We start from the raw sequence: 27276 nt of genomic DNA, 5'->3' as shown, positions 1-27276 counted from the left end.
TCGGTACTCCTCGCCCCGCTATCGCTGTCATTCATCTTTCTTTCACCGACTTCTTCCTTGATCTCGTCCCCAACCAACCCTTTGACCTCGCCCTCGCCCTCCAGAAACCTAATCTCCTCTCTCGACTTGGCGGACGTGTTCACCGGGTTCTCATTCATCGAAGGCACCTTGTTCCTCGGCGCCCTCCTCCTCCTGGCGGCGGTTGGTCTCTCGGCTTGGACTATCGGGTTAGCCTGCGCTCGCCCCTTCCGCACTCCTCTACGAAGCTCCGACATCCTTCATCCATTCAACCTCATGCCGGAAAAACCTTATATCTCCTGGATTCTCGAAACCCTATCTCGCCGACGAGGAAGAGAAGAAATCTGGAGAGACTCGAGCGACGACGACGAGAGCGCCGATCGGGCGCCGCGATGGGTTCCGATCGAAGATTCGATTATAAAAAAACGATTCGATTGCCTCTTTGGAAGGATCGGGGGGCTAGGATTCTTGGGCGGGGGAGAGCCTTCAAGGGTTTGCAGGTGATAATGAACAGAGGAAAAGAGAAAACTGTGGTCGTGACTCGTAAGGGATATAAAAATATTTATAGGTTAAATGGGTTAAACAGATCAGACATCTAAAATATGTATCCAACCCAAATCATAAACAGGTTAAACGGATCAACCTGTTTATGATTCGAACCTGTTTAGGCCAAATCCAAACCTATTTATGACAGATCGAACATGAATCGAATTGGCGTGTTGGATCACATATTGCCACCCCTGGCATAAGATCAAGCACGCCTCTTCTTTTTCCTCCATCATCCAAATTTAATAATTCTAAAGGTGCCAAAGCAATACCCCAACGTAGCCACCCTCAACGTGTCTTTGCAGGGCGCGATGTTGTCCGGCACGGAATAGAATCCAGCTCGTTCCGAGTTGGTCGCTCTACTGAGTAACGTTGTCGTGACCCTTTCCTAATACTCCCTAATTTATTCCGACAATTCGAACAGCATCGGCCTCAGCTCCTCGGAAGCAAACACCCCTCTTTTTCTCTGCAACCCAGACCCAAAATTTTCCCAACTTGAGCTGATATTTTTACTAAATTCGGAAGCAAATCTTTCCCTGCAAATCTAATCGGAGGATCCGTGTGCAGACATGGCGGCTCCGACCAGAAAGATCTCAGCTGCATCCGCTAGGGCTCACACCCGAAAACGGAAGCATTCCACATCGTTCCCCCTTCCGCCAGGTGGGACTCTGCTCTCGTGTCCCCTCCTCTCTTTGTGTGTTCGTGAATGGTTTACAGGGAATCAGTAATAGAGAGGCTTTTTTTACTTCTAACTTTATGCTGGAATTAATTCTTATCTAAATTTTGACTATTCTTCTTCTTTAATGGATGCATCTCTTATGTTTTTATCATTCTTCTTTTTGAGTGATTTTTATGCTATTAATAGAAGGGAAAGAAAATTTGGTTCGATGTAAAGTCGAATGAAGCACCCTGCCAACATTACTGTAGAGAGATGACTTTGAGCTTAATGTTAGATGTGTGATCCACTCAAATAACTCTGCCAAACTAGCTTAATGTTTAGTTTTCCAACAGCACACTTCAGTTCTGAGGGTGGTTCTTTGGTTCTGAATGCATCAGCTGCCGGTGACTCGTTGTCCTTCAAGCTATAGACATCAAAATTTAAGTCTATTACAGTGGCCACATCTTAATTTGCTTGACTCAAGTTTTTACGAAAGCAAGCTCAAGCTCTTGTACTCAACTAATGCTGTTACATATTTATTATGCAAGAGCAAAGCTGCACCACTTGACTTGGGGTATTTACCCATGGACATATTCTCACACTCAACTGCCTTGTGTAGACATGCTACTTTTAACTGGCCACAAGCTAAAAGACACCTATACTAGTGTACACATCGACTTGAGGTGTTTGCGTTTGGATAGATGTCAATCCATTGCTGTCTTATAAAACTAGCCTCCAACTAATCTTGTAGTTAATTATAATCATGCCTTTAATTAATTTTTAATTCTCTAGGTCATATATGTATCCATTTCCTTCATATCCATCTTGACCACATAGCCAACATTTTTTACTCAGACCATTACATTTCATTTTTTGGAATCCCACCAGGATATGATATATGAATGAGTTCTGTTGAAAATATTCTAATTGATTTAGTAATGTTTTCGAAAGGAATTTACTGACATGGATTAGAGTTTTATTCTATAATTATCTTATTTTAAGTGTTCAAGCTAAGGTTTTCAAAATAAGATCTTAACATAGTTAATTTTGATGGGATGCACATGGTACCTCGACCATGTTCAAAGAAGTGATAATGGAAATTAGTATTTCTCAATGACAAAGATGTATCCATTGGTATCCAATGTCATTCGGCTCATCCAAGAGATTTTAATGGAGTTAGTTACTCAAAAATAAGTTTTCTTTTTCAAAGAAATGAAGTGTGTTTCCCTAAATTTTCATGCACATATGCTCTTCATCATGTGGGTGGGTCTTCTTATCTGCTTTTCCTCCTTTGATATTAAGGTGTAATGTTACCTTAGGCCCTCTTGTTTCTCACCATGTTGCTAATGCCTCTTCATTCCCCTATTTTTCATGGCCACATAAATGAAGAGAGATAATCTGCATGAATTGTTCATCTTATAAACTTCTAATCTCGTCTCTCGCATATCTTCATCAAATATTCTATTTTGTTTTTCCTTTTCATTATCACTTTAGTGATATGTCAAAGCTAGGGGTGGAATCTTATGACCCGACCCATAACTAACCCACTTTAAGGTGGTTCAGGTTTTGCATAAACCGGTCGGGATGTAAAAGGTCAACTTGACCTAACTCGTTTATTAAACAGGTCAAGTTTAGGTTTAGAATCCTGACTTTTTAAACTAGTTTTAACTCGTTTAATAGTTGGGTTGGTTGGGTTGCATTGTCACCCAATCTATTTAACCTATTTATTCTACTCAAAAAATATTTAACCCATTTAACCTTATTAAACCGATTATCCACGTCGGGTCAAGTTACTTGTTAAATAAAAATGTTGGGTTAGATTTGGATTTTTGTCTCGTTTAATAAGCAGGTCAAGTTCAAGTTTTGTGATATTTAACATAACCTGCCCCAGTCCAACCTGTATCTGACCTAACTGCTACCATAATCAAAGTAACTGAATGGATCTTTAATTGCCCAACCTTGTTATTTCTTCCATAACTTTGGTTCGCTTCATATGCCCAAGATTTTCTGAACTGGTCATTGAAGATCACTGGTGTTACTTGGATACTTGGCACTACAATTTAAGTGTTCTTAAGCCTTGATCATGACAGCCTTCAAAAATCAAGATATGGAGACATGACGTATGTGTTCGTGATGCTTGTTTATAGAAGAGAAAATGCAAAGATGGAAAGAGAGAAAAATATATGCTAACAAACAAAATAATGGATTAGCCATGAGCTTGCAAGTTGTTTAAGTTACTCTTGAGGTATATTTAAGGTTATCTTAGATGTGTTAAGATACTTAAGTTAAGAACAACTATGATTTATTTTTATAGTAAAAACATAATTACTTTTTGCTCTTGCACTTGGAAATAGGAGTCCTTTGCTTGACACTCAGAAAAGGGACCAAAATGTCCACACTTTTTGCTAATTCCAATAGGACACTTTGAAGTGGAATGTCGAGCTATGTCATGTTATGTCCCACAATGTCCCAGTGTACAAAAGTGTCAGCACTTCCAGAAACTCTGTAATAAGAAAGTCATTATTTCTGAATCATGCAACTGTCAAGTGTTATATCTCCTCTTTTTTGGATATATTCCAAAGTCTCCTCTAGACATTTAATTACAGAAGGGTTGTGGGAATTTTTTCTAATGATGACTATATTCTTGAGATGCTTCCTTATGGTAAAAAGTATTCCATCGATGATAAAGACTGCTATAGACCAGCATATGTTCTCTTGATACGTTTGCTTTATGCTTCCTCCATCTCTTGTTCACTATAAGTCTTGGAGTGTGTGTACCATTGAGTTCTTTGGTTTCTCTTAGGGATTGCAATTACTTTTAGTTCTTATGCACGAACAAGTCTCAGAAAACTATTCTCTCTTAGTGCAACAGATAGGCCACTGAATATAGTTCTTATTTATCCAAGTACTAAAGGTAGGTGAACCACTTTATTTTTGAGAAATTATGTAATAATTGGTAGAGGAAGAATGCACATTTGTCAAACTGCACATTTGTCAAATTATTAGCCTTCTGATAGTCTGACAGCTCAATAGCTATGGAAGGCCTGGTAAAATTCTTTCTATGTTGAATAAACTTAACTTCTAATATTTGTATTATTTATATGTTCCTTATATTTTCATTAAACAAGAAAAACTGGAAGTTAATATTTTAAATGCATGCCTTGTGGTTTCGAGTTTTGGCTAAAAGCCTAAAACTGATCTGTTTTGGCCAAGATTGATCCGAAGCTGACCGGTTTCGGTCAGTATTGGCAGTTTCGGCATGTTTTGGCCATGTTTAGTTAGTTTGGCTGGTTTTGGTGGTTTTGGCCAGAACCGACTGTAGCTGTTCTCTCCGCCCTCTCTCTCTCTCTCTCTCTCTCTCTCTCTCTCTCTCTCTCTCGGTAGTAGGATTGCTGTTGTAAAGCCTCTCTAATCTCTAAACATCCTGCTAATTTGATTATCAATAGACTTTAAACAATATATGTTCAAAAAATGTCTCCATATATTAAGTGTGTGACAACTTCTAATGTGTCGTGTCAATCTAGTACTTATATCTGAATAAAAGGTAGATATGGCTTTTATGATTATGTGCTTGTAGTACCCAGTAGAAACATGGTCATAATTTAACATTGTAATGGAGTCTATTCGTAAAAGAATTTGTTCCATAATTTATACCTCAAGGAGATACCTTAATCACTTTGATTCTTGTTACTCATCAATCACGCTTCAAGTGGCATGATTCCATCAATGCTATGCTCAAGAATGAGAGAAACTCCGCATTCTTGTCCAGGTAGCCTTTGGCTATTCTTTTCATTATCTCCTTTTTGAAGTATTCGAAAAACAGAGAAAGTCCTACAAATGTTTCTTCGGCCCTATTTATAACTTAATATTTTTAGGCATGTGTGTTTGAATATGGAACCACTGAATACATATAATGGATAGAACGCTGGCTCTTCTTTCTTCACTAAACTATACAAATTATGATCCTAGATAACTCAAGGTACAATAAAATGATGTGACATAACTTGCCTTAATTTTCTTTATTGTCACTCAAGGTTTGTCGAACTGGCCCGTACCGGCCGGTTCGGGCCGTATCGGACTAGTCCGGCCTGTAACCGGCACGGCGCAGCTGTGGAAATTGGTACAGGGCCGAACCCAGCCAGAGCCAGGAAAATCGGTATAGGGCTGAACCCATCCGAAGCCGGGGAAGAAGAAGAAAAGAAGAGAGAGAGCGGGGAAGAGAGAGAGAGGGAGGAGAGGCATCTGCCGCCTGCGGAGGGCCACGGGGGGGCGGCGGAGGCCGAGGTATAAATTTCCAAATTTTTATACCTCGGCCTCCGCCGCGCCCCCGCGAGCTCCTCCGCCCCCCTCCCCCCTGGCCCTCCACGAGCGGCCTCTCCTCTCCTACCTCCCTTCCTCACCCTCTCGCTCTCTCCTTGTTTTCTTCTTCCCCGGCTCCGGAGGAGAAGAGCTGGCCGGTTTGGTACCGGTTTAAACCGGTCCGGTAGGCGACCGGTACGCCTACCGCTACCGGTATGGCGAACCTTGCTTTTACTTTTTTTTTTTTGAGCCTTATTCTAACTTTTTTTGACTAGACCTTGAAATTTGGAGCAAAAATGCTGAAAATGTTGAATTTGTTAAAACTAAAACTCCATTGGGGGAGTGAAAACCAAAGCCAAACTAAGTTTTAGAACCTTGCTAATCCTATTAGTGTGATAGAAATAGTCTAAAACACTAGTCTTTTTTCTGGTGCTTTAAATTGTTTCATTGCTCTAGTAATATTAGCTATTGTGTCTCATAACTCTAAACATAACTTAATTTATTTTTTCTTTCCTAAGATATATAGTTACAATATCACACTCCAAATTCGGGACATAACACGGCCATGCTACCGAGGGGTATAACCTATGATAACATGAAGCCAACCAATTACATTTAGCTTTCAAATCCATCTCAATACAAAATATAACAAATAAAAGTCCAATATCATGATCCATTAAATAACCAAATAAACACCAGTCCAGAGCATCTAAATTCAAACATAAATATCAAACTTATAATCTGCAATATTTAGAAAATTACCAAGCTACAAATTCATAACCAACTAAGGAACTAAAATTCAGCTACAAAGTCGCCTAGCTTGCTAGCATGAACTCTAAACCTAGACCATCCTTTGTCCTTACTGACTTTACTCATCTGAAAAGAAAAAAAAATAAAAAAGAGATATGAGCTATGCAACTCAATAAGTAAAACTTACATTACCTTACTGGATTAAGCATAAGTTTTTTCATGTCAATGCATCATTTAAAAAAAATAACAATTATTGCAAAAATAAAGTATTTCATAGTACAATATATTAAAACAAGTCATAAAGCCAATTATGCATGAACAAATAGTCCATTTTTCATAAATATGGTTTCAAGCTCATATTGCAATTGCTCACATATATTTCTGTTACGGTCACATAATACTCGTGATAGGGCTCGTGTTCGTAATCGACATAGATTCGTATTTCGTATGCCAACTTTATACCTACTACCAGGGTCTGTGTTCGTATGGATGCTAGCTCCGGGTGTCAATGTTTTTCAATTATAGAGGTCATTCATAGCTATCTAGAAGCCTTTGAAATATTCATATTTCTTTTAAAAATATACATATAAATAGATGAAAAATACTAAATGGCATGATCAGACTAATATTTCATAACAAAGCTATTTTCATTAAAAATATTATGGAACTATTTTTTATAATAAAGCATGCTTTTCATAATACATGTGCTGATCTATAATTTTAAGAAAAATGTGACATCTTTATTGGTAATATCATATGCATGGAAAACATGACAATTTGAAAACTAATAAGTAATAAAAAATCTACTTACAAGTTCGAAAACTAGTAAAGAGTATAAGATATACTTACAAGCTCGAAAATTAGTAAGAAAAATAAGGCTTACAAATTCAAATACTAGTAAGAAGTATAAGATTTATTTACAAGTTGGAAACCTAGTAAGGAGTATAAGATTTACATATCTCTTTCGTCTTAAACCGTCAAACTAGGTAGGCAAATCTACTAAATCTATTTAAAAATATTGAAAGCAAAATTAATTCCTATTCAATAACTTTAGTAGTATTTAAATAATCAGAAAAAGGATGTTTGACCGAATGTGCAGTGGTTCTAGGTGGGTCAGGTCTAAGGGATTCACTCAACAAATCATAGAGCATGGACTTTGTGGAGTGATTGATTAAAACCCCATTTTGATTTTGATGAGCTCAAAGCATTTGAGTATATCTTGTGATTACTAATGAATTCAATTGAGTGTTTCAGTGAAAATCCTGTCCAAGTGTCTCTAGATTTGGTTCATAGTATTTTGGATAAGTTAAGAAGTCTGCTGAACCAAAGTCTGAGACTCGAGTCGACTCCCGAGTATCACGAGTCGACTCCAAGCGTATCAAGTTCACTGGCACGAGCTCGAGTCGACTCCAGACTAGTACGAGTCGACTCCGACTGAGAACAGAAAGAAGAACAGAAAGCCTCATCTCAGAACCTGTCAACGAGTCGACTCCTGAAGTGCGCGAGTCGACTCCAATGTTCAACGAGTCGACTCCAGGGTAGTAAGAGTCGACTCCAAGAGGTACATAAAGAAAAGTCAGAGAGCAGTTTTCGAGTCTGAGATTCGAGTCGACTCCCAGACAGCTCGAGTCGACTCCAAGACAAGCTTCACGTCAAAAGGCAGAAGACCAACTTTCGGAAACTGAGAGCCGAGTCGACTCCAAGGAAGTTCGAGTCGACTCCAAGACTGGATGAGCCAAAAGACAGAGAATCGGGAGTTCGGGCTCTGAGATTCGAGTCGACTCCAAGGACAGTCGAGTCGACTCGAGTGGACAAAATTCAAAATTGGATCCACGGACTTCAGTGGATGAGCCGACTCCAAAATTGCCAGGTCAGCTCCAGAAGTTGGCGAGTCGACTCCGGGTCAAGACGAGTCGACTCCCAGTCGTGACGGCAACTTTAATTCAAATTTGGAACAGTTGCCGAGTCGACTCCGGAAAAGCTTGAGTCGACTCCCGCTACAGCCGAGTCGACTCCTGATCGCGCGAGTCGACTCCAACCCACCAACGGTCATATTGTCAGGCTGCGCAGAGTGTGCAGAACGGGCAGAAAAAGCAGTGTAACGGCTAGTTTCCGTGGGGGTTGGCTTAAATAGCCACAGAAGACTGTAGCAAGGCAGAGAACAGTCATTCCACTCCAACTAATCGAGGATTCAAGCTCTGCAACGTGCTCTTCAACGAAAAAGGGAAGATCTGCATTTACAGCTCCACCTACATCTTCCCAGCAATTAAAGCCTTCTCCTCCAGCATTCAAGTCGACTACACATTCGAGAGGAGACCGGAGTTCAAGAAGCCATTCCTCTACTTCAGCTTAAAAGCGTTTGAGGGCTTCTAAACTCCTCTTTTGATTATATTGTTTTACATCTGCTTTTGAGAAGCTTATTTTCCTTTCTTTCTATAACTTGTATTTACTTGGTTCAATCGGGGGATTGAATCAAGGGAACTAAGGTTGGTTGGTGAGCCAAGTTAAAAACCAACGTGTGTAAGGGTTTGATTGTGAGCCCGGGAAAACAATCGGGGTTGGTTCTAGTCGGTGAGCCTGGAAAAACCGACCGAGTTCGTTGTGAGCTCGTAAAACAACAAGTTTGGTTGTGAGCTTGCAAAACAACCGGCTGTAATCCAAGGGGGTTATAGTGAATTCTCAAGAGAGACTTGGGGAGTGGACGTAGGAGCAAGGGGTAGCTCCGAACCACTATAAAACTCTGTGTTTGCATTGGATTGTCTTTCTTCTTCCCCTCACATCACTCACAGCACTTAGCATTAATTAAATAACTTGCAATAGTTTTTAATTGATCAACCACATCGTTTTAATTATCTAAATTATTTTAAAACCCAATTCACCCCCCCTCTTGGGTTGTCTATCTGGGCAACAAGTGGTATCAGAGCCAAAAACTCTTCCACTCAAGAGTTAAAAGATCAAAATGACAACCCCATTTGGATCTTCTCACATTGAGGGTCAGTCCACCCAAAGACTCCCTTTCTTCAATGGATCCGACTACTCATACTGGAAGGCTAGGATGAGAATATTCGTCCAAGTCCAAGACTATGAGATGTGGACCATTGTAGTGAATGGCCCATACATCCCATCCACATATGTAGAGGGTGTTAAAGTACCCAAATTAGAAAAGGATTGGGATGAACATGACATGAGGAAGGCACAATTAAACTCTAAAGCTATGAATGTGTTTTATTGTGCCTTAGATAGAAATGAATTCAATAGGGTCTCTACTTGCAACTCTGCAAAAGAGATCTGGGATAGACTTGAAGTGACCCATGAGGGCACGAATCAAGTTAAAGAATCCAAAATTAATATATTGGTTCATAAGTATGAACTATTTAAAATGGATTCTAATGAGACAATCACTAGCATGTTCACTAGGTTTACTGACATTGTCAATGGCCTAAAAAGCCTTGGCAAGAGCTATACTAACAGTGATCTTGTCAGGAAAATACTTCGCTGTCTACCAAGTTCATGGGAAGCCAAGGTGACGGCAATCCAAGAAGCTAAAGACTTGAACAAACTTCCACTCGAAGAGCTCCTTGGATCCCTAATGACTCACGAGCTAACCATGAAGCAACACAGCGAAGAAGAGTCCTCCCATAAGAAAAAGGTAATAGCACTTAAATCTACTTCATCTAACAAGGACTTGTCCTGCAGTAGCAGCAGTGAAGAAGAAGAACATGAGGAAGATGATGGTGAGGCTCTTCTTGTGCGCAAGTTCAAGAGATTCATCAACCACAAGAAGTCCTATCATCAAAGGAGAGGCCCCTCAAATTTCTACCGCAAGGACAAAGGTAAGGAAAGGAAAAACGAGGGGATTGGGTGTTACGAGTGCAAGAAGCCGGGTCACATAAGAGCAGAGTGCCCCTTACTGAAGAAGGGGAGTAAGTACAAGAAGAAGAAGGCTCTTGTCACTACACTATCCGACTCCGACTCATCATCCTCCTCATCAGATGATGAACAAGAAGAGAAGGCCAATTTCTGCTTCATGGCCAACGAAAACGAGGTAACTTCCGATACGCATCTTGATTTTTCTTTTGATGAACTTTATGATGCATTTAATGAGTTAATGGTAGAATATAAGACTATAAATATTAAGAATAAAGAACTGAAAATAGCTAATCAATCATACCTACATAAATACGATAAATTAGTTAAGGATAAGGACTTAATCACCAAAGAAAATATTGAACTTAAAACAAACAACCAACTTTTAACTCAAAAGACTAACACCTTAACTAAAGATAATGAAAAACTAACTAAGAAATTTTCAGAACTTAAAAAATATAAACAAATCTTAGATAAGGATCTTACAAAAGAACTTAATGATCTAAAAGCAGAAAATCAAACACTAACTAAAGAACTTAACAAATACAAACCCTTAGTTGAAAAATTTACATATAGTTCTGAAAAATTAAACATGATACTAAATAGTCAACGAGCAGTATTTAATAAAGCGGGTTTAGGGTATAAACCAAGAAATAAACAAAAACTTCTTAGTAACTTCTTTGTTAAAGCTGGAGAAACTAAAACTAAGAAAATAACCTGCTTTTGTTGTGGAACTATAGGACATAAGGCAAATGCATGTGACTATAGGAAAAGTAAAACAAAAAGGAAAATTAAAAGGGTATGGGTTCCAAAAGGAACCAACTTGACTAACCATGAAGGACCCAGGAAAACTTGGGTACCTAAGATGACATGATTTGCTTGTGTAGGAGTGTCTTGCAGCCAAGGTCAACAAAAACCGCTGGTATTTGGATAGTGGCTGCTCAAGGCACATGACGGGTGATAAAGATCAATTTTTCACCCTTGAAGCTAAGAAGGGAGGTGCTGTGACTTTTGGAGACAACAACCAAGGTCATATCATTGGTATTGGTAAAGTTCAAATCACCCCTTCTACTTTTATAGATAATGTTAGATATGTTGATGGTCTTAAGCATAACTTGTTAAGCATTAGTCAATTATGTGATATAGGATATGATGTTATGTTTAAACCATCACTATGCATTATAACAAATCCTAATGATAATAGTTTAGTTTTTAAAGGAATTAGACGTGGAAATGTATATGTTGTAGACCTAGAAGATCTTGCAAAACATAACCAATGTCTAGTTGTAAATGAAACTAAAGATAATGATGCTAGTTGGTTATGGCACCGTAAGTTAGGTCATGCAAGCATGGACACAATAACTAAACTAGTTAAAAGAGACTCCGTGATAGGTTTGCCAAAATTAAAATTTGAAAAGAACAAAATATGTGAAGCATGTCAATTTGGCAAACAATCTAGGAACTCTTTTAAATCCATAAAATGTGTCTCTACTTCTAGGCCTCTAGAATTACTACACATGGACCTATTTGGTCCAACTAGAACAACAAGCCTAGGTGGAAATAAATATGGTCTAGTTATAGTAGATGATTACTCTAGGTACACATGGGTCATATTTCTAGCACATAAGGATCAAGCATTTTCTGTTTTTAAGAAGTTCCATAAGGAAGTAACAAATGCTAGAGAGTCTTCAGTCATAGCCATTAGAAGTGACCATGGTACCGAATTCGAAAATCAATCATTTGATGAATTTTGTAGTAAAAAGGGGATAACCCATAATTTCTCAGCACCTAGGACACCACAACAAAATGGAGTTGTGGAAAGGAAGAATAGAACACTAGAGGAAATGGCTAGAACTATGTTATGTGAAAGTAACCTCCCTAAGTACTTTTGGGGAGAAGCCATTAATACCTCTTGTCACATATTAAATAGAGTTCTATTGAGACCCATTATAAAGAAAACACCTTATGAACTGTGGAAAAACAGAAAACCAAAGGTTAATTATTTTCATGTTTTTGGATGTAGGTGTTTTGTGCATAATAATGGGAAAGATAATCTAGGGAAATTTGACCCTAAATCTGATGAAGGAATATTCTTAGGTTATTCTACAACTAGTAAAGCCTATAGAGTATTTAATAAAAGAACCTTAGTCATAGAAGAATCTATACATGTAGTATTTGATGACTCTAGTGACATCTCCTCTAGTAAGAAAGTTAATTTTGATGATGATGTTGAAATACTTGAGGAAAAGATAGATGAGATGGGATTACAAGATGATAATCAAAAGTTGATTGAAGGAGAATCATCAAGCCAAGAGGCTATTGTGGATCATGGGCTAACAAAAGCTTGGAGGTATGCTCACGGGCATCCTAAGGAACTCATTCTAGATGATCCATCTCAACCGGTTAGGACTAGAGCTTCACTTAGAAATCTAAATAACCATCTAGCTTTTGTTTCACACTTTGAGCCCAAACATATAGAAGAAGTCGAAAATGATATAAATTGGATAAATGCAATGCAAGAAGAACTAAACCAATTTACTAGAAACAAAGTGTGGGATCTAGTAGAGAGACCTTCTAAATATCCAATTATAGGTACAAAATGGATATATAAAAATAAGCTAGATGAAAATGGAATTGTTATAAGGAATAAGGCTAGACTAGTGGCAAAGGGTTATAATCAAGAAGAAGGCATAGATTTTGATGAAACCTTTGCTCCCGTAGCTAGACTTGAGGCTATTAGACTATTATTAGCATATGCATGCTCTAAGGATTTCAAACTATTTCAAATGGATGTAAAAAGTGCATTTTTAAATGGGTATATTAATGAGGAAGTGTATGTAGAACAACCTCCTGGTTTTGAAAATCATCAATACCCTAATCATGTGTATAAACTGAACAAAGCACTTTATGGATTAAAACAAGCACCTAGAGCATGGTATGAGAGACTTAGTAAATTCCTATTAGAACATGAATTCTCTAGGGGAAATGTAGACACAACATTATTTCTGAAAAAGCAAAATAAGGAGATGCTATTAGTACAGATTTATGTTGATGATATCATTTTCGGTGCTACTAACAATCGCCTCTGCGAAGAGTTTGCTGATTTGATGCAGAGTGAGTTTGAGATGAGCATGATGGGAGAGCTGAACTACTTCCTCGGGCTTCAAATCAAACAATCTGAAGGAGGCATCTTCATCAATCAAGCAAAATATGTCAAGGAGATGCTCAAGAAGTTTGATATGGAAGGAAACAAATCAATCAGCACCTCCATGAGCTCATCATGCAAATTAGATCAAGATGAATCAGGTAAATCTGTAGATCAAAAACTTTATAGAGGTATGATAGGATCTTTACTATATCTTACTGCAAGTAGACCTGATATTATGTTTAGTGTTTGCATGTGTGCTAGATATCAGGCTAATCCTAAAGAATCACACCTAGCTGCAGTTAAGAGAATTTTTAAATACTTAATAGGAACTAAGAACATAGGGCTATGGTACTCTAAAGAATCTAGCCTAAACTTAATAGGGTACACAGATTCAGACTTCGCTGGATGTAAGCTTGATAGAAAAAGTACTAGCGGGTCGTGTCAGTTTCTAGGAGAAAACCTAATATCATGGTTTAGCAAAAAACAAAACTCGGTTGCATTATCCACTGCAGAAGCTGAATATGTGGCAGCCGGGAGTTGTTGTGCTCAAATCTTGTGGATTAAACAACAATTAGAAGATTATGGCATTAAACAAGATAAAATCCCCATTAATTGTGATAATACAAGTGCCATAAATCTAACTAAAAATCCAATTCAACATTCAAGAACTAAACACATTGAGATAAGACATCACTTCATAAGAGATCATGTATTGAATGGTGATGTGTCACTCCAATTTGTTTGTACTGATAATCAATTAGCAGATATTTTTACAAAACCCCTAAGTGAAGAGAGGTTTAGCGTGCTTAGGAGGGGATTAGGAGTGATTGATCTATCCTAGTGGGAGTTTCCACTAGATTAATTGATTTTGATGATTAGAATACGGTTAAAATAGAGTTTACATTCAATGATCATCAAATCAGATCCCAATTAGGTGATTTTCCCTCATTTGGCACGGTTATAGCATGACTTTTAGGTGCGTGCCAAGGTTAGAGACGACTCGAGTAAGTTTCAGAGCCGGCTCCTAAGGGGGAGTCGACTCGCGCATTTGCGGGAGTCGACTCGCAAAGATGGCAGCTGAAGAAGAGTCGACTCGCGCATATTCTGGAGTCGACTCGAGGTCGAGTCGACTCGCGACTCAGGGGAGTCGACTCGCAGTCGGGATCCGACTTTTTAACCCTAGGTTTGTCGTTTCGCAAACACTTCTCTTTCAAGCCGCCACTGTTCAAAAAGCCCTAGAGCCGACTCCTAGGTCTTCCCCGATCGTCTCCAACCTCTGTTCGGTCGATTTTTCACCGGTTCTTAGGGTTTTCGTCCGTTCCTAGGTCGTCTCCGGTCCGTCCCGAGTCTCCTCCGTCGACCTTTCTCCGTCCTTTAGGTGTTTCTTCCCGTTTAGGTCAAGATGCCTCGTAAGACCGTGGTTAGAAAGAGGTCCCGTCCCGAGGCCGGTCCCGAGCGGCGCTCCAAGGCACGGCACGGTCCCGCGAGGCAACCACCTCCGGCTCGTTCCCCGCCTAGGGCGGTTCCCGCGAGGCCATTGGCCGGGAAGGTCGTCTCCACCGGGAGGTATGTCGATTTCGACTTCCTCTCCCGGGAAGGGTTCACCATAGGTGATAGGCTTAGAGCCCAGGGCTTAGAGTTCTTCCTTACATTGGACATCCCCACATATCCAGGGCTCGTTAGAGAGTTTTACGGTACTGTCCATCGGGGAGATGGGGGTATCGAGGGCACAGTAGCCGGTGTCCCTGTGTTTGTCACGGAGGATCTTATTGGCCACATCCTCCACCTTCCACTAGTAGGGGTGGCTCCCGCACACCCTGAGGATAGGGTTGAGGCCCTTACGGTCGTCTTAGGGCATCCACCTCAGTCCCCCCTAGACGGGGTATCTGCTAGCTCACTTCCTGTTGAAGTGAGAATCCTTTTGAGTATTCTGTCCAGGTCTGTCTTCCCTAAGACAGGAAGATTTGATTTTGTAAATGAGAGGGACCTAGCTATTATGTCTTACATTCTTCAGGACACCCCGGTCAACTTTCCCAAACTCATATATAGGTATATGTGTGAGCCCCTAGATAGACCTAGGCTCACCCTCCCATACGGCATGATTTTTACTCTTCTCTTTAGGGAGTACGAGATTCCCATTCCTGAGAGGGAACCCTCTCGTGCATTGCGATGGACAGATCGCTTGTGTACGGGGACCATGCACAGGATGGGGTTTCGGAAGAGAGAGGGGGTATGGGTTAGGAAGTCTACCCTCACCGCTCAGACCACCAGACCTTCACCCAGTCCTGAGCCCGATTCAGACTACCCAGACCTTCCAGACCATCCAGACCTTCCATCCACTCCTCCTGCTCCTACCACCTCCGCCGGACCTTCCTCCTCGGCACCACCCTCTATGGCGGTCCGGATTGATCCTGAGCAGCTCCGGGAGCTGCGACAGGAGATAGTCAGAGAGGTGAGGGATGAGCTGCTTCGGGAGCTCCGAGGTGCGGTGCCTGCTCCCACTCCTGCACCCGTCTCTTCTCAGTTGGTCCCTTCCTTGACAGCCGTGACTGACATGACGGCTCATGTACGGGAAGAGATCTACAATGTCCGGAGTTTGGTCCAGGCCCAGTTCCACAGCATGAGTGAGGTCACGAGCTCCACTCGACAGATGCGAGAGGAGATAGGTCGTGACATGCACACCACCACCGAGGGGGCCGAGCGCTTGGCGAATGTACTCATCGACAAGCTGGACGCACTTCAGACATCGGTGACTGGGCTTCAGGCGTCGGTGACAGAGCTCTCCACTACACATAGCAGAGCCACCACGTCTATCATCACACAGCTTGGCCATGTCACAGATGCAGTCACCCTCCTCATGGAGCAGAGCCGATTGAGAGGAGGAGCACCATCCTCGAGAGGAGGAGCCACATCCTCGAGAGGAGGAGCCACATCCTCCAGAGGAGGAGATGCATCATCGAGAGGGGGAGATACATCCTCGAGGGGGGATCTTCATCCTCGAGGAGACCATAGATGTTCTTTTTGCTTTGTTTTGTATTGCTTTGCTTTACGTATTGTATGCTCAAATGTATTCACATTCATATCAATACAATGAGTAGACATCTTATCTTCATTTCTGTGCCATTTGATGATTGGTTGTGCCATTGATTGTGTGTGATTACCTCCTTTTTGGTATGATGACAAAAAGGGGGAGAAATATGTATACAATATGTATAAGGGGAGAAATATGGATGAAATATGTAAAAGAAATCAATGGAAATCAATAAAAAGACACACAAATTTGTTCTAAGTGGATTCGGTACCTCGAGGCTCATTATCTCTCTTTTGGGGCTCCTAATGGAGTAATCTCCAGAATCTATTCAAGGGATATTCGAAGATTAGCTGAATCCTACTCAAGAACAAATTGACAGATTTTTCCCTCTAAAAACAAAAAATTCAGTTCAAAAACTTCATAGCATTAAAAGGAAATTCAGAGAATCAAAACATAGTTGAATGCATATGTTGAGGGGGAGAATCTGAATTTTAATCAAGCTAAATCATTAATGACATATAAGCCAAACAATTGATTGCATAATATGAAGGCTTATATAATTCCAAATGAAAGGGGGAGCTTTAACTCCGAAATTTGCTGTTTCCCTCCTTTCAAACTTGGATAAATTAAATTATCAGACATTTGAATTCATTTATGGATTTTATTTCATTATTTATTGAGCAAGTCATTTTACATATACTCAAAGTTTTGTCATCATCAAAAAGGGGGAGATTGTGGAGTGATTGATTAAAACCCCATTTTGATTTTGATGAGCTCAACGCATTTGAGTATATCTTGTGATTACTAATGAATTCAATTGAGTGTTTCAGTGAAAATCCTGTCCAAGTGTCTCTAGATTTGGTTCATAGTATTTTGGATAAGTTAAGAAGTCTGCTGAACCAAAGTCTGAGACTCGAGTCGACTCCCTGAGTATCACGAGTCGACTCCAAGCGTATCAAGTTCACTGGCACGAGCTCGAGTCGACTCCAGACTAGTACGAGTCGACTCCGACTGAGAACAGAAAGAAGAACAGAAAGCCTCATCTCAGAACCTGTCAACGAGTCGACTCCTGAAGTGCGCGAGTCGACTCCAATGTTCAACGAGTCGACTCCAGGGTAGTAAGAGTCGACTCCAAGAGGTACACAAAGAAAAGTCAGAGAGCAGTTTTCGAGTCTGAGATTCGAGTCGACTCCCAGACAGCTCGAGTCGACTCCAAGACAAGCTTCACGTCAAAAGGCAGAAGACCAACTTTCGGAAACTGAGAACCGAGTCGACTCCAAGGAAGTTCGAGTCGACTCCAAGACTGGATGAGCCAAAAGACAGAGAATCGGGAGTTCGGGCTCTGAGATTCGAGTCGACTCCAAGGACAGTCGAGTCGACTCGAGTGGACAAAATTCAAAATTGGATCCACGGACTTCAGTGGATGAGCCGACTCCAAAATTGCCAGGTCAGCTCCAGAAGTTGGCGAGTCGACTCCGGGTCAAGACGAGTCGACTCCCAGTCGTGACGGCAACTTTAATTCAAATTTGGAACAGTTGCCGAGTCGACTCCGGAAAAGCTTGAGTCGACTCCCGCTACAGCCGAGTCGACTCCTGATCGCGCGAGTCGACTCCAACCCACCAACGGTCATATTGTCAGGCTGCGCAGAGTGTGCAGAACGGGCAGAAAAAGCAGTGTAACGGCTAGTTTCCGTGGGGGTTGGCTTAAATAGCCACAGAAGACTGTAGCAAGGCAGAGAACAGTCATTCCACTCCAACTAATCAAGGATTCAAGCTCTGCAACGTGCTCTTCAATGAAAAAGGGAAGATCTGCATTTACAGCTCCACCTACATCTTCCCAGCAATTAAAGCCTTCTCCTCCAGCATTCAAGTCGACTACACATTCGAGAGGAGACCGGAGTTTAAGAAGCCATTCCTCTACTTCAGCTTAAAAGCGTTTGAGGGCTTCTAAACTCCTCTTTTGATTATATTGTTTTACATCTGCTTTTGAGCAGCTTATTTTCCTTTCTTTCTATAACTTGTATTTACTTGGTTCAATCGGGGGATTGAATCAAGGGAACTAAGGTTGGTTGGTGAGCCAAGTTAAAAACCAACGTGTGTAAGGGTTTGATTGTGAGCCCGGGAAAAACAATCGGGGTTGGTTCTAGTCGGTGAGCCTGGAAAAACCGACCGAGTTCGTTGTGAGCTCGTAAAACAACAAGTTTGGTTGTGAGCTTGCAAAACAACCGGCTGTAATCCAAGGGGGTTATAGTGAATTCCCAAGAGAGACTTGGGGAGTGGACGTAGGAGCAAGGGGTAGCTCCGAACCACTATAAAACTCTGTGTTTGCATTGGATTGTCTCTCTTCTTCTTCCCCTCACATCACTCACAGCACTTAGCATTAATTAAATAACTTGCAATAGTTTTTAATTAATCAACCACATCGTTTTAATTATCTAAATTATTTTAAAACCCAATTCACCCCCCCTCTTGGGTTGTCTATCTGGGCAACAGACTTGATAAGGGCCAAAATCGTTCTATAGGATTCATTATCAGTGGGTTTCAGGATTACTCTACAAGGTCGGGGTGATTGGTCCGGCAAGCTGCGCGACACTGGGGCGGTTCAAGGCCTCATTGTGGGTGTTATCTCGGATCCAAAGAAAATATAGATGGGATACCATACTAGGATCCATAGGTCTATTTAGAGAGAAAAACAAGGAGAAGAGAGAGAAAACAAGAGAGAAAGAGATGGATGGGTTCTCTCTCTCTCTTCTTCTTCTTTTCTTTCTTTCTTCTTTTTTCTTGGTAAAATGGGGAAGAAAGAGGGTGGGTCGGTGGCTATTGTTGTGGTGGTTCGGCGACGTGGTAGCCAGCGGCGATGGCGGGCGGCAGAGAGCGGGCAGCGGCAATGGCGGGAAGCGGAGAGCTGCCGCCGGCCGGCGGCGGCCGACCAGCTAAAATCCGAGGAAAAGGCTTGGAAAATAGGGAAACTAGAGCCTTCCCTTGATTTTTAGCTGTTGGTGGCTCACCAGCGGCAATGGCTCTGCGTGGAGGAAAGTAGGGAGGCTGGGTAACTCAACCAAGGCCTTTGTGTCAAGAAATGGTGGCGCCAATGGCCGGAAAAAAGAACTTCGGCCAAAAATAAGGAAAAACTGGGGTTTCCTTTGCTGGTTGATTTTTGGCTGATTTCTCGGCCGGAGGTGGTGATTCCAAGTCGTGGGAAGAAGAAAAGGGGAAAGAGGGGGGGGGGGGGAGCCAGAGTGTTATCTTGGCTCCAGAGGTGTCGGCAACCCCGATTTCTGGCATGCATAGTGACAGAAAGCCATGGACTCAATGAGAGAAAAGAGGAAGAAAGAAAGAGTGTGAAAGGTGTTGCTCGATGGTGGAGTGTTGTGGGAAGAAAGGGCATCTTATTTATAGAGGAGGCGAGCCTCCAGCAGTTCGTGGAAATCAATTCCCACCGGGAGTCGAATGCTTCTTCCCTTGTTTTTTTTCTTTTTCCTTCCCGAGAGCTTGGGCTAGGCCATGTTCGGGTCGGGCCGGTCAAGTGGACCAGGCCTGAATCAGGCCATCACATACAGTATACTGAGGCATGCCAAAAATGATATATATGGCTCATATTGCTTATGTGGCTCGGCTTGTATTCATGTTTCTAATCCCTTCTATTAAAATTTATGGGAACAAATTATAGCATAGGTTATGAAAATGTTTTAGAAGCAAAAATACAAATCTTAAATTTCTAGGCTAGTTGTGCTTGAATTTCATTTTCACATCTCTAAACCATTTTTCAAGTAGTTCTTTTTTCCTTCGGACCCATGCTCTATTGATGGTAATGATTTCGAGGGAATGCCTCATTAAGAAGAGTTGATGAGTTTGCAAGTGATTTTTTTCAGTTTAATGGAGATTTTTGAATCTCCTCCACCATCAAATCTGGATGGATACTCTTAATGGAGATGGATTGCTTGAGGTGTATTTTCAGTGAAGTCCTATTACAGAATTCTCAAGCTATGCTGTCAGTTATTTGGAAATCTCAAGCCCCTGAAAGATGAAGATTTCACCTGGTCATCAACTGAAGGAACGCTTTTAACTACTGATAATATTTCAAAGAGAATGTGGCCTTGTCCCTTTTCGTGTTCCTTTTGTCTTGTATGCTTGAGTCTGCCTACCACCTTTTGATGAGATGCTCCTTTGCCAGGTCTTCTGGAATTTTTCCAAATCAAAATTAAACATTTGTGGCTCGCCGGAGTCTCTGATCTCATGCTTGGACTCTTGGAGATCAAAGAGAGTTTGAGAATATATTCAAGCTGAATGGGATCTTTTGACAATGCTTATTTGGTGGTGTATTTGAAAGGAAAGAAACTTGAAGAATTTTAAAGCCACTTATTTGAGGATATTTGCAGCGAAGCAAAAGGGTAATAGTGCTTGTGGTAGAAAAATAGTGAAGGTCATCTGTTGTTTTAAAGCCTTATGTTTTGATACTTGACTTTGTATTCATTTCATTCACCATATGAAATGAATTGACAATCTTGCCCACATTTTTCTCAAAAAAAATCTGATCTTATTAATGAATTAAGTTCTTGTTTTTCTCTATTACTGCCTTGAAGTTAAATTCTCAACTTTCATACTTCAGTGCTGTCATATGTTTCTTGCTGCAGATGCTTCTATTCTCTTGTACATGTGATGACAAGTTTTGAGGTGAATGTCAAATAATAATAATTATTTCCATTATTTCCATGTCAGAAATATATATTTTTACTCATACATATACTGCTTAAAAGGCCTACAAGATTCTTTTTCTTTTTTCTTGTCTACTAATTTACTCCAAAAATACAATAAAAAAAGTTCTTCAGACATATCTGCATTTCATCATATCGAAACACAAATCTTTTGCCTCCATTAAAAAGATGTGATGATTGATGTGTTGCAACAATTTCAGGGATTTTTAAAAAGATTTCAGCAGTTCTGTTGGTGGCTGTAATAGCATTGGCGTGCCAGGCAATTAAACCTCCACCATCTGAGATTTGTGGGTCTCCAAATGGTCCTCCGGTTACATCGTCCAGAATTAAGCTTAAGGACGGAAGGCATCTGGCCTATGCAGAAAGCGGGATCCTAAAGGAGAGGGCCAAACATAAGATAATATTTATTCATGGTTTTGATTCATGCAAATATGATATGTTCCCATTATCTCAGGTATTAATTATTTTACATATATCCGTTCTCTTAGTCCTTTTATTCTGGGCATCTTCCTTCCAGTCTCAGTAGTAAAATTAGCTTACACTGGGTTTTACAGGAAGTGATTCAAGAATTAGGAGTCTATGTGCTATCATTTGATAGAGCTGGCTATGGGGAGAGTGATCCAAATCCAAAGCAGTCAGAGAAAAGCACAGCTCTGGATATTGAAGAACTTGCTGACCAGTTGGCGGTAGGATCCAAGTTCTATGTGATTGGATATTCGATTGGAGGAGAGATTATCTGGGCATGTCTGAAATACATACCTCACAGGTAGTGACAACTTGCTGCTCTTTTGCATCACGGTAACCCATACACGTCCAGAACTTAATCATTCTTTTTATAGAAGTATGAGAGAAACATGTTTAACCTCTTACATAGAGATCACCATGGTCCTCTCTGACTTGACCTCTCCTTCAAAGTTGGTAGTATCAAGATATCTGTATATAATGACATTTGCTCCTGCTCTCTTAAAGTCAAGGTCTAGAAGATTCCCTTCTCATGAAACTTGACCCTTTCTTACTTCACTTGTTTCCTTTAAAAATTGACTTACTGTTTGAGTTTATAATATATGTAGATCATGGCTTTTTCCCCGCTTACATGATTAAACATAGATATCTCTAGGAGCCCTGGACATGGTCAAGCGAACAGACTCACACAAACTGACATATCCTTAACCAGCAACCTCGAATTATATATTATCATTATGTCTCTGATCAGGATATATTTGAACTATATGCAGATTGCAGAGATGGGAACCAAATAAAAAATATCAGCAGGAACTTATGAGATAACCAAGGTTTCTTTTGGGATTGGGTAAATTGTACAAGATTCCAAAGCAGATACTTATGTACAAAACATGATATTTAAAGGAGAAATTGCTTCAGAAAACATCTTGGAATCAGTTGGCTGTTAGCCACTGTAGAATTTAAAGGCATCTTGAGCCAGAGATTATCCTGATCCCAAGTCCTGTGGTATTTCTCATGAAATTAGTGGTTTAATCAACAGATAAGAGGATATAAATTTCAGTTTCTTCATCCAAGAAGATTAATGTATGAACTGGTGGATTGTCTATTCATATAGGCTAAGGGTTTGAAATATTTCAGCGTTGAACATATATTTTTTTCTTATATATTGTTTCTCCTTATCAACATCGAAGAAATGGATAAAAACTTTTGCACAATTTAAGGTAGCCTTGCTCTAATTCTAACATTTTAGTAACCTCTATCATTCTCGTAGTGGAAGCTAAAATCCCTGGGATTTCCATAATTGAAAAAGTTATCCTCTTCTGTGTCCTTTCTGGTCCTCTTGGAGTAAATAGCCTTATGTTGCTGATAACTAGAACTGCAAGAATGTTGTTTCATGGTGGAAGGTGACTGAATGTTTTAACTATAGATTAGAGTATGTTTCTTGGAAAACTCAACCATCAATGGAATACAAATTTTGCATCTCGATAAGGTGAAGATTTATTCATAGATGCTCCCTTAGATTCCATTGGTCCTTCTCTTGCCAAAAAGGGTAATTTTAGAGGATCATTCATTATCATTTCATTTCATTTAACTTTCTTCATTGTTAATGGATTTTCTTAACTACCAGCTCATATTGTTTTAAACTCTAAACCTTAGCAATCAAAAAAGAGTCTTCTTCGATTAATCAACCCAGAGCCATTATTAAGTTTCTTAAGTTGTAATTTGAATGAGAAAGAAAGGAGCTTCTTGTTGATTTGTTTTTAGTATAACTTTGCTTAAAAGTGCTATTCAATCAGAGGACGTGTGCAGCATGAAAGAATTATATTCATTGTCAGATAACAGTTCTCTTTGCAGGTATATGAGTTGTAAAATCAATAACAAATGTCTAAAGTGTCAGAATATTTCTGCATAAGAGTAATCTTTATTCTAAAGAAAAGATACAAATTTCATATAGGAGTCTTTTATGTACTATCTAGGTTAAGTTTCATTTCTATATTTTTCTTTTCTTTTCTTTCTTCATCTCATATTGGATCTGGAATAATGGCAGGCTTATGGGAGCAGCTATAGTCGCTCCATTTTCTAACTACTGGTGGCCTGGTCTTCCTGTCAACACATCAAAAGAGGCTTATGATCAACAACTTTTACAAGACAAGTGGGCAGTCCGAGTTGCTCATTATGCCCCTTGGTTAGTATACTGGTGGAACACCCAAAAATGGTTTCCTGCTTCAAGTGTTGTAGGTCAACGATCTGATGTTGTCTCTACACAAGACAAGGAGCTCTTACCCAAATTAGAATCTAGAGATCGCTATCTGGTATATAATCTTTTCCCATGGATTTGCATATTAATTTTTTTACCAGGTACAAATTAGTACATAATAGTAAAACAATAAATTAGCATGTAATGAATATGGTTAATGAAGGGATTAAGGTATATACTAATATGATGCTATTACTAGTTTCTATTCTAGTGCTGTAGCTCCTAGCTGATATTCCTCATTTCTGGAGAAAACATTTCATAAAATTTCTAACTAGAAATTAGTTTAGATGTATGAAATTTAACCCAAAATTAATGTATCCATTTTTTGTCTGTGGGCTGGAGATAATGTCTGGAAGCACAACAAGAAAGTGAGACTCATAATGACTTGACAAAAAGAGTATCACCAATCTTGTTTTTGTAATAGGAACATATTATTTGCATCTTATAGAAACAAAGAGGTTGCCAATTTAGGATGCGTATTTAGGGAACATGAATCCTCTGTTGCACAGGCCATGTTACCACACCTATTACAAACACGTCATTCACCTGTGCATTGGCCTACTGCAATCAGTGCTTCAGTGGGACCATGGTGATGCAGTGAATAGGCCCTGGTTGATGCACTGTGCCCCCCTGCATGTGTGTTACAGGCATGTACATCCTATGCACTAGAGAGGATCTGTGCTCATGTTTGGGATGCATAATCAAAATATTAAATATGACCAAATGAGAAAATTTACTTATATGGAAGGTATGATATTTATCTGCAAAAAGCCCAAAGTTTGCTTACGCACAAAAAAGAGATGTAAAATAGAAAGACAAGACACATGTAGGGAGGTTGATTTATAACTTAAATTCTGGCAGTTCTTGAAGGAAAAGTTTCTTGTTTGCATTGCTTCTTTGCATATTGGACAGAATCATGGCTTGTTAACCTTACCAGCCAAATGATTTGGGCATCCTCTTCTTAAAATTTTATTTCTTAAGGTCCCTAGCAGTTAATTATTTCACGAGAGTACTATTATGCCATCTCAGTGGATTCATTGGGAACTTAAAGACTGGGGATGCCTAATTGCCCTCATTTCAGATTGATCATGTAAGTGCGGCACACTTGTGTACGCATGTATATGTGTTTCTGAGAAGGGGAGGGTATCCATTCACCTCACTTTGCTAGCTGCTAGATCTAAATCTAGATGGTTCAGATTTCTGCTGCCACTTTATACTCATCAGTGCTGAGAGAAATTTTAGATGTATGAGCTGTCATGATTCAAATCCAATGCTTAAAAAATGAGAAGGCTGGATATCCTCTACTCTCTAGGGCCTATCCATCTATTTTATTCATGTATATGTGTGTATTTGCACATGTCATCCCACTATCTCATCTCTATTTTATTGGTGTGTTTTGCACACACACGTGTGCTTGAATGTATGGGAATATCGACTCCTTGCCTCATAATGAGGTTCCATTCAAATATTGCAACAAAAAAGATGGACAGAAAGATATTAGCTCTTTGGTTGAATAATAAGTCATGTTGGTTGCAGTTTTATCATCTGCTTCACAGTCTGAAATCGTATTTGTTTGAAAAGAACTTCTGGACAGGGCCAACAAATGTCTAACCAAGTGATTACATATCATGCGTTGCATTTTGAACACTATAAAGCGATCCATGAAGATAGGTTCTATTTGTACCATAATTAGTACCTAGTCACATGGTTTCTTTTATTTCCCCTCGTGAACTATAGTTGCTCTTGTTTGAAATGCTTGTTTTATGAATTACCTACTTATGAAAGTTTACTTCTTGCATTATGGTAATTGACAATGCAACAAACGTTAAGCAGCAGCCGAAATTTCTGATGATTGATTTGTTAATTGCTTGGCGGTATCAGGCACAAGTAAGACAACAAGGAGAATTTGAGTCAGTCCATCGTGACATGATAATTGGTTTTGGGAACTGGGAATTTGATCCTTTAGACCTCGAGAACCCATTTCCAAATGAGGGTTCGGTCCACTTGTGGCAGGGTGCCAAGGATATGATCGTGCCAGTTACACTGGCACGTTGCATCAGCCAAAAGCTTCCTTGGGTTCGCTACCATGAGCTTCCAGATTCTGGCCACATGTTCGCATTTGCTGTTGGTATGGGCGATTCTATTGTGAAAACACTTCTGCTCGGAGATCAGTAGCTGCAAGCCTGCTGTGACTGGCTGGCCTGGCCTGGCCTATTGTTCTTGTAAGTCTCTGTACTTGACGTCTCGGTTGTGGTTTTTGTATTTTGATTCCCCTTTGATACTAATCAAGCATGTTGTTCCAATGAGCTATACTAGCATTTGCATGAATTGTTCTCTTGATGAGATTTGTAAGCTAAAATGGAAATATGCAATTTTGGGGTGATAACATATTGAGATGAAGCTGGGTTAATGTGACAAGCTCTCCATGTGCAATCTGATCTTGCTGACACATCAACAATTTTGACAACACTGTTTCTTAAAAACGATGTCTTATTCTGAAAGTAGGTTGACCAAAGTGGTCTAAAATGATCAAGACTGTTCACTGTAAATAGCTTGCCATGCTATTGAGTACATAGACTTGCAAAACTTCTGAAACTATACTTAGGCCCTGTTTGGAGGAGCTGTTGGCAGTAGAGCTTTTGGAAGTAGAGCTTTCTGAAGTAGAGCTTTTATCAAAAACTGTTTGTTGTTTGGTAACTATATTTCTAAGGTGCTATGACATTTTAACATGTGTTTGGTAAACAAACTGAGAAAGTACTTTTGTATGATAAAATTATCATAAAGGATATTTCATAGTATTATACAATAAAGCATAATAAAATGTAACATATATTAATACATAAATATATGATATAGTATAATATTACTGTAATGTAATATAATATTATTATAATATAATAATATAATATTATATACTATAGCATAATAATTTAATATAATATTAAATTATTTAATATAATATATCAATGTATTATGATATAATATAATATAATATTATATTTATAGTATAATATAATAATAAAGGTACAAAATATTATAATTATTAGCATACATTAATTTTTCATAATATAGCATAATATTAAATTATTTAATATAACATATCAATGTATTATGATATAATGTAATATAATATTATATTTATAGTATAATACAATAATAAAGGTACAAAATATTATAATTATTGGTATAAATTAATTTATCATAGTATAACATAATATTAAATTATTTAACATAACATATCAATGTATTATGATATAATGTAATATAATATTATTTTTGTAATATAATACTATAATAAAGGTATAAAATATTATAATTATTAGCATAAATTAATTTTTCATAGTATAACATAATATTAAATTATTTAACATAACATATTAATGTATTATGAAAAAAAAGGGATGGATTTCGGAAGGAATGGAAAAAGAAATTAAAAGTTTTTTCTCCTAAAACGTGATTCAAAAGATACATATAAAAGTAAGAAACAAGAATATCTTTTTTTGCACATAAGGAAGTCTTATCCACG

General features: G+C 39.3%; 1 protein-coding gene across 4 annotated transcripts; it reads left to right on the top strand.

The window, feature by feature from the left end:
* The first annotated feature begins 812 nt into the window (after positions 1–812).
* On the top strand, positions 813–26168 carry LOC103698416. 4 transcript variants are annotated; one of them, XM_039121615.1, is made up of 6 exons: positions 813–930; positions 1132–1224; positions 21232–21485; positions 21586–21797; positions 23541–23805; positions 25626–26168. In XM_039121615.1, exons 2-6 carry the CDS (start codon positions 1134–1136, stop codon positions 25923–25925), a joined length of 1122 nt encoding a protein of 373 aa, XP_038977543.1. In that variant the 5' UTR covers positions 813–930; positions 1132–1133; the 3' UTR covers positions 25926–26168. The 4 variants fall into 4 exon arrangements, with proteins under 4 accessions (XP_038977543.1, XP_038977542.1, XP_038977544.1 ...); XM_039121614.1 differs by lacking the exon at positions 813–930 and having other exon boundaries at positions 948–1224; XM_039121616.1 differs by lacking the exon at positions 813–930 and having other exon boundaries at positions 951–1224; positions 25632–26168.
* Positions 26169–27276: the final 1108 nt, after the last annotated feature.

This window comes from Phoenix dactylifera, unplaced genomic scaffold (assembly GCF_009389715.1).
Source record: "Phoenix dactylifera cultivar Barhee BC4 unplaced genomic scaffold, palm_55x_up_171113_PBpolish2nd_filt_p 001157F, whole genome shotgun sequence".
Taxonomy (NCBI): Eukaryota; Viridiplantae; Streptophyta; class Magnoliopsida; order Arecales; family Arecaceae; genus Phoenix; species Phoenix dactylifera.
The sequence above is the reverse complement of the archived record's forward strand: the minus strand, read 5'-3'. Positions and strand labels throughout refer to the sequence as shown.

Excerpts from the sequence above, each read along its gene's own strand:
- LOC103698416 (XM_039121615.1), top strand. The coding sequence starts at position 1,134 with ATGGCGGCTCCGACCAGAAAGATCTCAGCTGCATCCGCTAGGGCTCAC. Across the intron at positions 1,225-21,231 it reads ATCGTTCCCCCTTCCGCCAG|GGATTTTTAAAAAGATTTCA; the intron begins GTGGGACTCTGC and ends CAACAATTTCAG. Across the intron at positions 23,806-25,625 it reads AATCTAGAGATCGCTATCTG|TATCAGGCACAAGTAAGACA; the intron begins GTATATAATCTT and ends ATTGCTTGGCGG.